This window comes from Archocentrus centrarchus, unplaced genomic scaffold, assembly GCF_007364275.1.
Source record: "Archocentrus centrarchus isolate MPI-CPG fArcCen1 unplaced genomic scaffold, fArcCen1 scaffold_30_ctg1, whole genome shotgun sequence".
NCBI lineage: Eukaryota > Metazoa > Chordata > Actinopteri > Cichliformes > Cichlidae > Archocentrus > Archocentrus centrarchus.
Genome location: NW_022060259.1, coordinates 2,315,860 through 2,333,242, shown reverse-complemented (window position 1 = coordinate 2,333,242; position 17,383 = coordinate 2,315,860). Strand labels below are relative to the sequence as shown.

The window sequence follows — 17,383 nt, the reverse complement described above, 5'->3', positions numbered from 1 at the left end:
TATGATCAACAGTATCAAAGCTGCACTGAGGTCCAACAGGACAAGAACAGAGATGAGTCCACTGTCAGAGGCCATGAGAAGTCAAGCAAGGGCTTTTTAAGTAGTGGTTCAATTACTGCACCTTAAAAGCCTGTGATACATAGCTAACTAATAAAGAAGATTGATTGTATTTAAGATTGAAGCATAAATTAATGGTAGGACTTCTTTAAGCAGTCTAGTGGGAATGGGGTCTAATAAACATGTTGATGGTTTGGAGGAAGTAACTACTGAAGTTAACTCAGAAAGATCAATGAGAGAGAGTCTAAACAAATACCAGCAGTGCTGAAAGCAGCCGAACATGAAGATAAATCTTTGAGATGGTTATGAATAATTTTTTCTCTAATTGTTAACCTTTTAGTTAAATTCAGTTTCTGTTCAGTTCAATTTTATTTATCTCACTGTGGCTCATGTTGGCAGAGTATGGAACAAACGGCAGAAACAGAGCTTTGAATGTGGAGAACTGTTCCTGAAGACGGCTGAAATCAATTTCAAGAAAGTGTCTAAAAGAGTTCAGGATGTGTTAGAAAAAAAGGTGGTCATATCAAATGTTGATTTTCATGCTCATTAGAATTGTACAAACTCAGTTTTTGCATTTAATACTATACCTCCATTCATGTTTGCACGTTTCAATAAATTGCTGCATGCATTTTCCATTTTCCTAGTAAAACATAATGAAATGATGGTCAAGACTTTTGTTTGCAGTACTGTACATTATATTTTACTAGGAAAATGAATGCATAGCTCATATAAACTGGTACACATGTCATATTTGAATTTAGTATGCTTAGTTTACAGCTGGATTTTGATTGTGAGCTGTCCGCATAGCTGTACAGTAAATGTAAGAAGGAAGATGAAGGCAAGCAGACTAGTCCAAACTGCAGTGGCAGTTCAATCAGTCTGCTCTCTAATGGTGTCAAGTTTTGACTTTAATGGCCTAGTATGAGCAGGAATAGAAAAATATCAATAGAAACCCTCAAATAGCCTCCACACTCAGAACTCTCCACATGCATTTTTAATGACAAAACTTGGCTTTTGGTTGGCCCGATCTTTGGATCAGAGCAGAAGTTTTAATGTGTGTCTGTGTGTGCTGGCGTTTTTTCCTCACAGTTGTACATCAAGCAGCACCCGCTTGTCCTCGCCGACGTGTATCCTCCAGCTGCAGTCCTCTCCCTCTCCATACCACTCTGGCCAGTTTGGAGACAGAATCACCCCTCCTGGACCAGACAAGTCACCTCCACACTGCGCTGCAGAGGGGAAGGTGGGGGGGCCAATTAAAGAGCAAGGAAGAAGTAATGAGCAAAGTATGGAATGTGGTAAATGGGCTGGTTCTTATATAGTGCTTTTCTACTCTCCAATCAAAGCGCTTTATACAACATGCCTCATTCACCCATTCACACACATTCATACAAGCACTTATTTCTGTCTAACATTCACACTTCCATGAACACATCAGAAAGCAGCTCAGGGTTCAGTGTCTTCCCCAAGGATCGAACCACCACCCTCTGCTCTACCTCCTGAGCCACAGCCTCCCCCAAGTGGGAATTTTAAGAAATGGAATCAGCAGCTGGTTATAAGTCTGTATAGCTATATTTATTGTACATATACAGTATATATAATTCATATACGGGAACGAAAACTAGGAACTAAAATTGTTTAGGAGCACAAACCACAGATTACATTTTATGAATATTTCATGAACTGCTATGAGACTGAGTTGCAGTCTCATAGCAGTTTTCCAGTCCAGTGTGTGGACAATGTAGATTCAGGTTTAAGAATTTAAATTTTATGTTGCAGAAAACAAAAGGTGTAATTTTGGTTTAACAAAGGAAACAACAAAGTCAAATGGATGAAAGAAAGCAAGAAAGAAGAAATTCCACCAACCCACTTATTGAAGAGGTGGCCTCCTGTTACAGTACCACACTCACTGAGGTATTTAAAATGAACCATTCTTTCATAAATGTTTGCTAAGACTGGCTGCACGACCAGGTTCTTATCCATGTGTGGTGCCTGAACACCTGAATTCAAAGATGCATGTAGTGCATGTACAAGACAGAGAAATTAATCCCAGCATCTCTGTTCTCAACAAAACACTACCTTCAAAATCATAATCATGATGCAATTGTCTCCATAAAACAATTGTTAATTATGATAAAATGTCACAATTTTGCTTCTGCTCATGAATATGTGGATGAATCATGAAACTAAATTGTGTAGTTGAAGAACTGGAAGCATCAAGCCTCAAACAGAGATTTAGGAAAAGAACATAAAAATATTGTGTCAGTAAGCCTCTTCTTTCTTTTTACCTTTGCACAGTGGCTCGGTGTCATTCCAGTATGGATCTCTGGCACTGATGCACTCAATCACAGGGGGACCTTGTTCTAAGGCGTGGCCTGGATCACAGGTAAACTGAACCACTGCTCCAACTCCGTACAGCGGGTCGGAGGTTGTGAAGTTTCCGTTCTGGAGATATGGCTCGTAGCAGTGGCCGCGCTCGAAAGCTGAGAGAGAAAAAAGAAAGATCCGTAGACATGAACCGAATACTGAAATGTTGCCAAAATGTTTATGGCTTTTGTGTCATCCTACTGCTGATACTCACCTGTAATTTCCCACAAATGAATGTCAAAATGATATCTAATTTCTGCATTAAATATCTTTAAGCACATATTTCCAAACAATTATGGAAAGATTATTCTCTGGGCGTCTTCTTCTCTTTACGGATAATGACAAACATTTTGAGGGGAATTTTTCCATGCCAAAAACTGCTAACAAATCTGGCTCATATAATGATGAACAACCAGCTCACTTCCTGGCAATCCAGTGGAAATCAGCTTGGCAGTGTATGATGTGAAAAGAAACAGTCTTTTCAGCAATGGTCTTTTGTTTGTTTACATAATTATGCAGCAATTATAGAGATATAATAATAAATGTAATATGTTTAAACTGCTCAGCAAAAATTCATGCTCTATTTTTGTGCTCGATCAGATCTACAGAAGCTTCTGCACCTTCATAGCGGATGTTGAATCCCGTGTTGTGGTTGGGCTGATCCGTGATGAACTGGATCCTTACAGCCGGACCCTCGCTGATCACTCCTTCGAAGGGTATCTGACCCCCCCGACCTGAATCAAACAGCACCACAGAGCCGGCGTCCAGCCCGCTCCACAACACCAGCCTGCAGTGATACAAATATGGTGTCAGTGAATGGATCAGTCATGTGCTAAACTTTAAAATTTGGTTTCCACTTTAATTAGTAACACAAAAACACACCTTTCACCTTTTCATGTATTTTGAAACTATTTCATGTATTTTGAAAATTATTTTTTTAAGAAATGTTTTGGTGTAAATGGCTGGCATAGATAATTCTCACCAAATGAGATGCTAAACTATTAACATCTTGAAGAATGAGAATGTTATATTGTAGTGTATTATACAGTGTTTCCTAGTACCGTTTTTACTCTGGGGAAAAAAAATGTGAAAAGAAGAAACCATCTGCCCTCAAATATCTTCTAAACAGAAGCACGATGCCCAAAGTGAAAGAAATAAAGACAAACCACACAGTCGGGTCATTTTTGTGTATCCTTTGTGTCATGTGATTCTGCATGGTTGTTTAGTGTCTTTTTTCTAGCTTGTCTCTTTGTACATCCCTTTGAGGTCCTTCTGTGCCTCTTTGCAGTTATTTAGTATATCTTTTGTGGGAATTATACATTTTTTTGTGCTTACTTGATGCATTTTAGGTCTTTTTGCATCTCTCTGTGGTCTTTTTTCATTTAGTCATTTTGTATCTGACCCTTGGGGCCTTTGGAGCTGTGCCTGGCATGCTTATTCAGATATCCATCCATACACTTATTTATGCAGCCTGATAGTCCATCCATCCATTTTCTTCTGCTTATCCTTTTCAGGGTCACGGGGGGCTGGAGCCTATCTCACCTGTCATACAGGGAGAGGGACGGTACACCCTGGACAGTGTCTCCAGGATGTCGCAGGGCTTACACACAGAGACAGATAACCATTCACACTCACACCTATGGACAATTTAGAATCACCAGTTAACCTAACCCCACTAGGAGGAAACCGGAGTACCCACAGAAAACCTTTGCAAGCACAGGGAGAACATGCAAACTCACAGAAAGGCCGCGTACAGACGGTGGAGTCTACCTTCTTACTGGGAGTCAACAGTGCTAACCACTGCACCACCGTGCTGCCCGCAGCCACATAGTCACAAACTAAAAATTCTCTTGTGTTAATATGGATGCTCCTACCTGTCACTCGGTCCCAAGGCCAGTCTCTCCAGGTGGAGATGCAGCCTCTGGTCTTTGGGTGCCTCAAGGGACCAGGAGCAGGAGCGGTCCAAAGTGGCATTAGGCCCGTGGTGGGGAGAAGGAGAGAGCACCCTCCCCACTGTAGCATTCTTCACTGTGCCCCCACAGAGAGCTACAGGGCAGAAAGCTCATTTTTATATTTGCTGAGGTATGTTTTACAGAAATTGAAATTTTTTACTACAGAATTTTAAGCAAGTAAACTGTAAAGGAACTAGAGGCTTGCACCGCTGTGAAACTAGGCGTTCAATACACTCACCCCTGCACATGGGCTCCTTGCCACTCCAAATTGGCAGCGAGGCATTGAGGCAGGTAAGCATTGGTTCCCCTTGCAGGTGGTAACCCATGTGACAGTGAAAGCGGGCAGTACCTCCAGGAAGCAGGTCCAGGACCGACACCTCCCCAAAATGAGGCCTTTTTGGCAGGGAGCAGCTCAGCCTGAAGACTATGCAAAGACAGAGGAAGTATAGAATTTAAAGTTACAGTGCTAATAAAACACAGGGTTAGTTCACACTAGTTAATCGAGTCAAGGTCAGTACAATCCTGTCAAATCAGCTGACTTCAGTGCTTAAATCACCTGATGGTCAGCTGATACCCTTCTAAACATCCAGCAGATAAATGCATATAAGAGATGTTGTTTAAGCAGCTTTTTTGCTCAGTGTTTGTTCTCTTGAGGTTCTGTCATTGTTGCATTTCTTCTGTGTTCTGAGTTTGGGTTTTGATTCGTAGCTTGTTAGTTATTGTATTTCATTCCTGCTTCTCTTTGTTCTTCTTGGCTCCCTCGTGTCTCAGTGTTCCAGTGTCTGTTTTGTCCTTCTGTGTCATCATGCCTTGTCTCATGTGTTCTATATTTAGTTGGATTCCCTGAGTTGCAACAAGTCTGCGTTTGTATCATGTTTGGTCTCTTCCTGTTTTATTTTGACAGTATCCTGTTACCTGTGTGTTGTGTTCAGTTTTGCTTCCCCTGTCTTGTTAGTGTCATTCAGTCCACGTGTCCTTCCCAGCTGTCTCCTCTGTTTGTCTCAGTGTGTGTATATATTGTCTGTGTCTTGTTCAGTTCCTTGTTGTGTTGTTGTCCTTGTTACCTGCAAGCTGTGTGCATCCTTGTCTTGAGCTTCCCTTTTGAGATCTAAGGTTTTGTGTTTTGAGTTTATTCCTGCCTTAAACTTTGTGTTTTGGATTTTGTTTGAGACTCAGCACTGAAGCTGGTTTGAGTTCAGCTCTGTCTCACAGGTCCTGCATTTGGCTCCAACCCTGCGACACAGCCCCACTCTGACAAAATGAAGATCTTCTAAATTAGAGATGCCATTTCCTCTAAAGCTTACAGGTTATCTGCTTTAAGCTGAACGTTCGTGTTATACAGGGAGACACAGAGAAGCCACAGTATTCAGAGACGTACACAGGGAGGATGTACAGTGGCTTGCAAAAGTATTCAGCCCCCCTTTCTCTGAGTGCAACCAGTTGCATTCAGAAGTTGCCTGATGACTGCTAATGACTAAAAAGAGTCCACCTGTGTGTAATCTAATCTCAGTACAAATACAGCTGCTCCATGACGGCCTCAGAGGTTGGTTAAGAGAATATTGGGGAGTAAACAGCATCAGGAAGTCCAAAGAACACAGCAGACAGGTCAGGAATAAGGTTGTGGAGAAGTTTAAAGCAGGCTTAGGCTATAAAAAGATTTCTCAAGCTTTGAACATCTCACGGAGCACTGTTCAATCCATTATCTGGAAATGGAAAGAGTACGGCACAACTGTAAACCTACCAAGACAAGGCCGTCCACCTAAACTTACAGGCCGAACAAGGAGAGCACTGATCAGAGATGCAGCCAAGAGGCCCATGGTGACTCTGGATGAAATGCAGAGATCCAAAGCTCAGGTGGGGGAATCTGTCCACAGGACAACTATTAGTCGTGCACTGCACAAATGTGGTCTTCATGTAAGAGTGGCAAGAAGAAAGCCATTGTTAAAAGAAAACCATAAAAAGTCCCGTTTGCAGTTTGCCAGAAGCCATGTTGGAGACACAGCAAACATGTGGAACAAGGTGCTTTGGTCAGATGAGACCAAAATTGAACTTTTAGGCCAAAATGCAAAACGCTTTGTGTGGTGGAGAATTAATACTGCACGTCACTCTGAACACACCATCCCCACTGTCAAATATGGTGGTGGCAGCATCATGCTCTGGGGCTGCTTCTCTTCAGCAGGGACAGGGAAGTTGGTCAGAGTTGATGGGAAGATGGATGGAGCCAAATACAGGGCATTCTTGGAGGAAAACCTGTTGGAGTCTGCAAAAGACTTGAGACTGGGGCGGAGGTTCACCTTCCAGCAGGACAACAACCCTAAACATAAAGCCAGGGCTACAATGGAACGGTTTCAAACCAAACATATTCATGTGTTAGAACGGCCCAGTCAAAGTCCAGACCTAAACCCAATCCAGAACTTGTGGCAAGATCTGAAAACTGCTGTTCACAAACGCTCTGCATCTAATCTGACTGAGCTTGAGCTGTTCTGCAAAAACATACCCTAAAAGACCTGCAGCTGTAATTGCAGCAAAAGGTGGTTCCACAAAGTATTGACTCGGGGAGGGGGGGGGGGTCTCAATACTTTTGCACACCGCACTTTTCAGTTTGTTATTTGTAAAAGATGTTTTGAATCATGTATAATTTTCTTTCCTCTTCACAATTGTATACCACTTTGTGTTGGTCTTTCACATTAAATTCCAGTGAAATATATTTACGTTTGTGGTTGTAATGTGACAAAATATGGAAAAGTTCAAGGGGTATGAATACTTTTGCAAGCCTCTGTATCTGTTAGAACAAACAGCCCCACCAGAGAATGGCTGAACAGCACAGAACAGTGGGCAGGAGAGACAATACGCCAGCTCAAGTCCACCAGGACAGCACTAGACAAAACACCACACGAGACCGCTTCAGGCAGGACAGTGTCGGGCAAAACAACGTCAGGCAAGACAGCAGCTCTTTGAGAGGAAAGGCTGTAAATGTAATGGCCACTGTGGGTTACATACAACCTTGGAGAAGTGCGACCACAAGCCTCAGGCCTGTCACGTCCTGTTCATCTATAGAGGGGATGAAACTGTCAATTCAGACCAGATATTCTTGAGAAGAAATTAATAACTGAGAAAGATTCTAATAGGGATAGTTGTGGGTCTTGAAGAAGTAATAAAACATAAAGTGTTCTATAGTGACCTTTTGGTATTTACTCATTTTTATTGCAGCTGTTAGTGATCAGAGCAATAAGAGAAGGGGAGAGAGGTCTATCAGCCCACAGTGGGGACTGTACAGTACCCTTATCCAATTAATAAGTTATTCCCCAAAGCTAAATTTCTGAAGTGTTACAAAAAGAAACTTCCAGTTTATTCTATGAAACACTTTTTTTCTGCATCTTGTGAAATAATTACCATGTTGGATTTACTAATGTAGAAACGCTGCTTTAGATTGTCAGTATTGATGGACGACTGTCTGTGTGAATGAGCGTGGGTATAACTTTATCTAATCTAACTGCTAATGCCTTGCTTATAATTTTGATGTCTGTATTTTAATTAGATGGATGAACTGGATCTTTATTTGGTTTTAAAAGTAGAGTAATTATAGTTGTTTATGCTTGAGGGTATTTTGGATGTGGATCTGAAGTCTGAAATTATTTTTGGAGATAAAACTAACCAGAAATGTTTGTAAAAAATCAGCCGGAAAGCCATCAGGTCCAGGTGCTTTATTATTAAGCATTTGATTCAGTGCACAATATAATTCCTCTGGAGGTATGAGTTTCTTTAAGAAATTGTTCTGATGAGCAGTTAAATGTGGGAGGTTTAGGAACTCATGGATATCTTCGATATTGAGATCATGGTCTAAGGCGTTCACCCTATATATCTGCAGAGTCATGAACAGGCTTCCCTGGTGAATCCTTGATAACTGTAATTATTGTTTTTTCCATGAGATTTGCTAGATATTTACTTGTTTTGTTATTGTGAGTCTGAGCTGCTCTATGAGGAACTGTGTGTTTTTATTAATGAGGTCATTCATTCACAAAGCGTTTTCTCAGACTGACTGGTGGAAAATGAGATTGGTAATCTCTGATTTTTGCTTCTAGTTTGATTTCAGTGTCTCTTCTTTTCATATGATGCATAAGAAATAATCTTGCCATGCAGAACTGCTTTGCCAGTTTCCAGAAGGCATATTGGAGTGGTATTTGGGTCGTCATTTATTTCCATGAAAGATGTCCACTCGCTCCTCAAAAATAAATAAATAATAAACAAAATCAGTAAATCCTTGGTCCTCAAATAGAGATAAATGAAAACACTGCCCTGTGGTAAATTAAGGTTGATTGTTTTTCATAAGTTTGAAGGAAACTGGTGCATGATCGCTGATTGTTCTTGAAGGAATTTGTGTTTCTGAAATATCCAAGTGAAGTGAATTGCTGATAAGAAAATTGCCAGTTCTATTGCATGTGTAATGTTCTTGACAGAAGTATGAATATTATCGTTCATGTGGGTGATAAAGCCTCCAACTATCGCCAAGACCACAGTCAGCCACGTACTGCTTTAAAACTGTTGTTGATTTCCAAGTTCAAGTATTGTTTGAGGTGTTTTATTTATTCAAAGCTGGGCCCAGCACAGCATTAAAATCCCCTCCTATGATGATTTCTGTGCTGGGTAAATTATTAAGTAAAGAGAAGAAATTGTGAAAAAAAAAAAATGAGGGGTCATCTTTATTGGGGACCAAATAAATTAGCAATTATGAGGGGAATGTTTTCAATTCAAATACTGAACTACAAATCTTCCTTCTGGATCTGTGATTGTGGTTTTGTGAGTAAAACCCTCTGTGTGTGTGATGATACCAGAAAGTTCTCCAGAGTGAACATCACCATAGCAGCTCCTCAAGAGACCAGGTCTGCAGCTGCAGCATCTTAAAAGAGGAAAACTGCTCCTGTTCTTCGGGAAGGGCCCGAGGAACCCTGCCAGCATGGGAGCGGCTTTGCCATTTAAAGCACACCGTTGGACACAACTGAGCTTCCATCATTTGAGCATCTTTTGTCTATTCGTCTAGGTCTATGCCCCCTTTCTGCAACCAAAGATGGTAAATGGACTCGTTCTTATATAGCACTTTTCTACTCTATCTGAGCACTCAAAGTGCTTATAAAACACATTTGCATTCACACCCTATTCATACAAGCACTTCCATATGAAACTAAGCTAAGTGCTTTCTATCTAACATTCACACACATTCACACTCCAACACTTGTGTCGAGATTAACTTTGGGTTCAGTATCTTGCCCAAGGATACTTTGGCATGCAGTCTGGAGCAGCCAGGAATCAAACAGGAATATCAATGACAGTGGTCGAACGCTATTTGAGTTGTACTTTTACCAAAATCTCTGCATCACCAATACTGTAAGTGTAAACCACAGCAGAAAGTGTTGTGGCAGCATCCCAAGTCCCAACGTTGGCATGAACTTGACCTGATCATTGTTAGATGTCTGGCCCTCAAAAATATCCCGATCACCAGAAGTTACCATAGTGCAGACTGAGACACTGTCCATGCCTACAGCCATGCATACTCTATCAACTTCAGGCCTAAAGGTCACCTCCACATCAAGACTGCACAAATGTTCCATTTCTCCAAGGTCAAAGAGTTTGTGTGGACTCTCAAACAGTCTCCTAAGGACTTACCAGTGCATAATGCCACTACAAAGTGGTGCACTATGAACGTTCTACAGCACAGCCACATCCACCTCGGCAGAAAGGAACGGTACAGTCAGGACTGTTTTAATGGATACCTTCCGATGATGAAACCTGTAACTTAAGCCATGCAGGAGGCCTTCCTGGGTTGCCTCTTTCGTACAAAAGGTGACCCAGTCAAAGAACATTCACTGCGCTCAGAAGTGCTTGGAGCCCCACAAGTCTCACAAGACAGTGTGCTAACAAATTCTGGCAGTTACTGTACAAAGACATATGGCGCAGCACAGAGTCGGGTAACATTCATGGCATGTACAACACCATAAAGACGGCCTTACTATCAGCCATAAAAGGCATCTTCCCCTGCGATCAGTGACTGAGTAGGAGATCACTAACCGTGAGAAACAGATGGCCAGATGGGTGGAACATTAATCTGAAATATATTGACATGAAACATTGGTCTCCCACATTGCCCTTACCAGTAAAACTCAACTGCATATTAAGGAAGAACTGAATAAGTTAACTTAGCTGGAAGAGCTGAGTAATGCCATTGACACCCTCCCAGTGGGAAAAGTTCAGGGCAGTGACAACATCCCACTAAGTCATCAGTAGGAGAAAACCTGTCCTGCTTCAGCCCCTCTAAGATCTCCTTGGCCTCTGCTGGGAGGAAGGACGAGTCCCCCGGGTTATGAGAGATGTAAATACTGTGGTAATCTATAAGAACAAGGGTGATCGCAGTGACTGTAACATCTACAGAGGGCTCTCCCTCTTGTGCATGATTGGCAAAGTGTATGCTTGCGTCCTCCTCAACAGCCTGCAGCTGCTTGTGGACTGTGTTTACCCACAGTCCTAGTGAGGCTTCAGGGCAGGTAGACCAACAATTAAAATCTCCCTCCGCCAGCTCCAAGGGAAGAGCAAGGTCTGCTGATCTCCATGATGTTCATTGACTTCTCCAAGGCCTTCAAACTTCTCAGTAGGAAGGGTCCATTCACACTCCTCAAGGATTGGCTGCCCCCAAAGCTTTGCATCTTGGTGATCTTACTCCAGGCTGACATGAAGTGATCTGTGTTATACAACAGATCCTCCTCAGACTCTTTCCCAATCAGCAGTGTAACACAGGACTGTTTGCTGGGATCATCCCTCTTTCTGAATCTCTTTTCATTCCTGCTAACGTATGTCTTTGACTCATCCACTGACTGCATCTATTTGCATTCAGGATCTGATGGAAAGCTGTTCAACCTGCCTGTACTCAAAGACCAAAGTCAGGTTGGTACTAATCAGGGAGCTGCTCTTTGCTGATTATGCAGCCTTCATGGATTACACCAAGAATTCCCTCCAGAGACGGAGCAAATTTTTGCTGATGTGAGCAAACAGTTTAAGCTCATGTTGGCCTGAAAAAGATGAATGTTTGAGCACAAGATGTCATCACTGCTCCCTCTATCACATCAATAACATCCCTTAATTTCATACACAATTTCACCTATCTGGGATCTACCATCAACAATACCCTCTCACTTGATGTAGAACAATAACTCGGGAAAACAAACACCATCGTGGCCAAGCTGTCAAAGAGGGTGTGGGAAGATAAAGCATTCAAAGATTAATGTGTCTTGTGTCCTCCGCACCTTATTGTATAAAAGTTAAACCTGCACCACCTCTAAGAGGCAAGAATGTTGCCTCAGCTCATTCCACATCCTGTGCATCAAACGTGTTCTTGGATTCAGATGACAAGACTGCATCAAACACCAAGATTCCCAGCATGTTCCACCTGCTGAGCCAATGCTGCCTGTGATGGCTGGTTTATCACATGGATGCCAGGAGCTATATCCTATAATAGACAGCTAGTCCAGGGCACCAGAAACATTAGTCATCCCAAATTCAGATTTATGGATAGCTACAAAAGGGGCCTAAAGGCCGTCACCATCTCCACTGACAACTGGGAAACTCCGGCCATAGATCGTGCTCTATGGCATCACACTGTCCACAAGAGCACACACTTTGAAATGTCAGCTTGCCGTGGAGAAGCGAGACCGGAGAAAATAAGCTGTGACAACCACTGTAGCTCAGGCTTTCCAGTACAACTGCAACAGGGACTGACATTCACAAAGCCATAGAGGACGGTGTCAAAATCCAGACAACTAAAACATCCAGGGGTGCACTCAGCATGGTCTCTCACAACTGAGATGCCAATGAATTGAGAAATCAAGCAAGCAACCATGGGTATATTTTAATGGAATAATCCTAATTATTATAATTAAAAATGTAAGCTGTGTGAGATTACATTCCTTTCTTCTTTACACTGACTGTTTTTTTTCCCTCACGTTTTAAACCTTTATAACATGTCTGCAATTCTCAGCAAAGATATTTTAATCCAAATTAGCACGATTGTCCTGCCTGCTGGTGATGTAAAAAGCTTACATGACTGTGATTAATGGCACAGGTGGATGCTTCCTCCTTTCCAGTCCCTGTCATATCTGTTATGACAGGGACTGGCACAGCACACACATGCACACAGAAACATATACAGCAAGCACGGTCTCTATACAAACTCTCATATTCTAAGTCTACTAATGAGATGTGAGCCAATTAATCAGGGCTCTAATCAGCTAATTCACATGAAATATTCAATCACTGTACAAAGTGATTAGATGAGAAGATTTTTGATTCTGTAATTAGCATGTATACAGAGTGCAAACAGCCCCTTAGGCCCTGATGAAAGGACTCACATTTATTGAATTTCTATAGCCTGTTAAAATAAATGTATATTCATGTTTGAGTCATGAGTGTGTGTACACTCTCTTCGGTAAGTGTGTACACATGTGGTGTGTCGACTCACTTTGATAGTGCAGCTGGAAGATGCCCATGCTTCCCTCTGGTCCAGAGCGATAGTAGACAGAGAGCGTGTTGGTGGGACTGCGGATCACCTGACCTTCAACGAGCAGTGTATGATTGGCCAAGACCAGCAGAGAACCTCGTTCATCGACACCTGTGATAGACAGCTGCTCACCATCTGAAAGGTTCACGCTCTTTACCTGGACACACAGAAGGTTTTCTTTTAAGTCCTGTTTAGGACCCCTTCTAGGAATGCTTGAACACATACATAGTGTCTGTTTAGAGTGCTGTTCACCAGGAAGTATTTGGTCATCTGATATTCATCCAATGGGACAACAAGCCCAAACAACCAGTCAGAGTCAAACAGAGCTCTGTTGAAAGCATTTGAAGAACATGGCAGCAGTATCCTGGTTATTGTCATCTATGAATCACAGCTAGTTGGTGTTACAAGTTTTAGCAACAGCGTAACAACACTGCTAAAAACATTAGTGTACTTAAACAATAAGTGATATTCATTGCTGAAAGCCCCACACTGAATGTTACAGAACGGCCCCTGAAGCAGGGGATTTATAAAAGTACCTTCATGAAATTTTCTTACCCACCAGGTCCTGAGCAATCCTGTTTACTTGGTGTCTCTCACTCTCTCCCTTTCTGTGTTGCTCTGGAGTCACTAATGCACCTGTAAGTTTAGAGGTCCTGTCCTCCTCTTGCATGTTAAGAGTGACAGTAGTGCTATATTCACGTAGCCACACTCCTTTTTGCAGTCACAGAGGAAGCAGATGCTTTATATCCTGTGGTTGCAATATGTCATCCCTTTATTCTGAGATGAACTGTTCTTGGAGGCACTTTGCAGCCTACTGCATTGGAGCTAACACCTAAATTTCCTTCCTAGGTTTCTGCTTGCTGTCACAGCTACACCTCAGTCAGTGGCCAGTGTGGCCAGTATTACAGAGATTAGAGCATACTATAGGTATTAAAGGTACTGCTCTGCTGTGGTTTGAATCATATTTATCTAATATACTCCAATTGATTCATGTAAATGCGGAGTCTTCTTCACACACTAAGGTTACTGTAATTATCCCTTAGGCAGTATTATTAGAAAACATTGCATAAATTTTCATTGTTATGCAGATGATACTCAGCTTTACCTATCAATGAAGCCAGACGACACATATCAATTAGTTAAACTGCAGGAATGTCTTAAAGACATTAAGGCCTGGATGACCTCTAATTTCCTGCTTCTAAATTCAGATCAAACTGAAATTCTTGTTCTCGGCCCCACAAGTCTTAGAAACATGGTGTCTAACCAGATACTTACTCTGGATGGCATTACTTTGGCTTTTGCTCATAGGGGGTCGTTCTGACTGTTGGGTTTTCTCTGTAATTATTGTAGAGTCTTTACCTTACAATATAAAGCACCTTGAGGCGACTGTTGTCATTTGGTGCTATATACAGTGGTATTTATGGTAGGTTTTTAATTACTGCACACTTTCTGTAAATCCTATAAACTTCATTTCACTTCTCAAATATCACTGTGTTCATCTGCTATATGATATATTTAACTGAAATTGCTGATCCGATCAAGCAATGATTTATAAAGGAAAATCATGAAAATTATCAGGGGTGCCCAGACTTTTGCATACCACTGTATGTATAAATTTGAACTGAATTGAATGCTATGTTATACATATATGGAGGCAGAGGTCAAAATAAAAAATAATCAATATCAATCAGAAATTTTAACTTCCGATTGATATTTAAGTCATGAATACTGCTTGAGAAAGCAGTATTCATGACTTGTTCATACCAAAATGTTTATCTTATGTTGATAGCAACTGTAATGGTTCTACAGTGTGTTTTAAATTAATATTAAAGTCCTGCAGCTGTTTTATTTGTTTGTTTTTTTGTTTTATTGACAACTTTAAGGATTTTAGTTCTTCTCCTGATGGTCATTATATCTGTACACAGAAGCTAAATATGTAGTTTCACTGAGCACCACCTTTGTGTTTATATATAACAATAACATTTACATGAAAATTTTAAATTATATTTAATCCTAAATTCTAATTCTTGAATCTAAATTAAAATTAAGATTTAGATCTAGTTTAAGATGATAAGTTTTAATATTTGGAGCTGAACATTAATACTTTTGTTTGCCATCAGTGCTCCATACTCATGTTGACAGGGATTTTTCTAAAATTTGATTCAGGTCACTTCAGTAGTTTCACTGGAATTAAATGTAATTTGGTTTTTCTATGTGTATGTAATAGTATGTAATGAGGACTAATATCACTTTTAGCCATCATAGTAATAACATTTCTGCATTTTTGACCCGTGCTTTCTCTTTCAAAGGGACTTTTTTATGTTTGTAACTAACAGGTCAGGTACCACGGACAGCGTCATGTCAGTCAGGTTCCTCTATACAAATGTGTGCATCAGAGAGAAGGAGAAAGGGCTGATGTACTTATGCTTTTTTAAGAAGGACAAAAGCAAAACAGGCACATTGTGTTTGCTAATGAATAACTCTACCAGAGGGCATCATTCACAGTTCAACATAACTCTGATCTGTCTTATACTGGACCTTGGTACAGCCCCACGGAGCTCCTCCCCCCTCACTTTCAGCCAGCTGTGTGATTGGCTGCCCCTAGTAACAAAAGACTAGAAAAGCAGGTGGGTGTGGCCATATTTGGGATAAAGGCTGAAACGGGGTGTTTAGAGCAGCCTGACGGCTTTTGGATGACAGGGATTACTTGTACATACACTGACATCATTACAATTAGCATTCACAGAATCAAAAATCTCTGTCTCCAGATTTTAAATGATAAAGTATAGATAATGATAAAACTAGATACAGAGACTTTTGATGGATTAACAATATTTGTAACAATAACTAATTGCTAAACAGCTGCTGGTTTTACTTATAAAATGAAAAGACTTTTGTATGTATATGAGCAAACTATATATCTTTGAGTTCTGGACTAGTTAAGTGAGAACATATAATATATATATAAAAAGACACCAAGACATTTCAGAAATTTGAGACAAAGAGACATACAGAAATAAGTAGCATTACCATTAGCTGTCACAAGGAGGCAGAGTTTAACTTGGATTAAGCCACAGCCACAAAACACAGCAGCATCCTTTGAAGATAACCAGCTAACAGTGAATATGCCACAAATGCAGTTGGGTTGTGAGTGGTGTCATTAAGGTGTTGCTGATGTGTACCTGCAGCTCCACTCCATAGCCAGTGTACACAGTCACAGTGTAGGTGCAGCGCAGGAAGGTGCCATCTGGAAGAGGAGGATCATCGGAGGAGTCTATGTATCCTTCTGGGTCAGTAAAATTCAACATGCAGCTGGATGGGGCTGGAGAGAGAACACAGGAGTTTATTTTGCATTGGCCTTATTTATTTACTTTTTTCTTCATCCTGCCTTGTAATCCTGTTACTGCGAGCCTGACGGGAAACTCATTGGAAATCCTTGCTGTATATAATTAATCATGGAAATTACAAGGCTCTAAAAACTACACTGCAGACACAAGTGCAGACCCGTGGCTGTTAACAGACTTCGAATAAATAATCACGTTCTCTGTTCCTATAAACAACAGAACGGTTCTGTGGTGGAAGAAAAAGATAAATCCTTACTTTGGCATTTCACAGGTGATGATTATACGTATTAAACCCGAACATTAATTTGACTGATTAACTGACTTTTTTTGTCAGTTAATCAGTTTGACAGTTTTTAAAAATATCACTTGTTAAACCCAAAATGAATTAGACCAATAAAAAAGCTTTTTTTAACCTAATGATACTTTTGTACATTCACTTTAGAAACATGTAGTAGCTGCATGTACAAATACTTGTTTTTCCTTTCATTAAATATTTTTGCACTGTGGTATTGCTGTTTTTAAGTAAGACAGTAATGTTTTGCTTGAGTATGACTGGACTCCTTTAAGTATTTGAAGATGCTTCGCCTCTCATCCAAGGGTGAGCATTTTCTTTCAACATCTCCAAGAGTCAAAATTCTCAGTAGTGTTAGTGAAATTTCGTTAAAAGAATTAGTTGCTGCATACATACAGCATACAGCTTTAATGACTTTAAAAAGCAAGAATTGGATGCACAAATTTGAATTTATTTTGGATTTTCTCTGCTCCACACAGGGTCAAAATCATACATGCAGGCTCAAATGAACTTAGCATAAAAAGTAATGAAATTTATGTTTGGTCTGTTATTCAATTGTTGTAACAGTGCTTCTTGGCAATGAATAGGCTGTTGTTTCCCCTTTAATGGAGCCACGTTTGTAGGGAAAATGCATTTGTGGGTTGAGCAGCAGAGTTGAGTATGTGTGCCCACCCATGAAAAACTTGCCAAATCTTCTCTGCCAATGCCAAACAGCTGATTCTACTACTGACTGTTTTGGTGTCAAGACATATTGGCAATATAGCAGTTCATCCATGTAACAAACAGGGGCCTCAGTAGCATGTGGAAGAACCATACACAGCCACAGCAGCCT

General features: G+C 40.8%; 1 protein-coding gene across 1 annotated transcript in view; it reads right to left on the bottom strand.

Annotated features, from left to right (window-relative positions):
* Positions 1-17,383, bottom strand: part of sez6l (seizure related 6 homolog (mouse)-like) — a 90,865-nt gene that overhangs the window by 27,089 nt on the left and 46,393 nt on the right. Inside the window, exons 3-9 of the mRNA XM_030724017.1 lie at positions 16,098-16,237; positions 12,877-13,072; positions 4,612-4,797; positions 4,296-4,467; positions 3,042-3,208; positions 2,343-2,537; positions 1,145-1,283 (exon numbers count right to left, since the gene is read on the bottom strand). Of these exons, the coding sequence (XP_030579877.1) occupies positions 1,145-1,283; positions 2,343-2,537; positions 3,042-3,208; positions 4,296-4,467; positions 4,612-4,797; positions 12,877-13,072; positions 16,098-16,237 (1,195 nt within the window). The remainder of the gene's footprint in view (positions 1-1,144; positions 1,284-2,342; positions 2,538-3,041; positions 3,209-4,295; positions 4,468-4,611; positions 4,798-12,876; positions 13,073-16,097; positions 16,238-17,383) is intronic.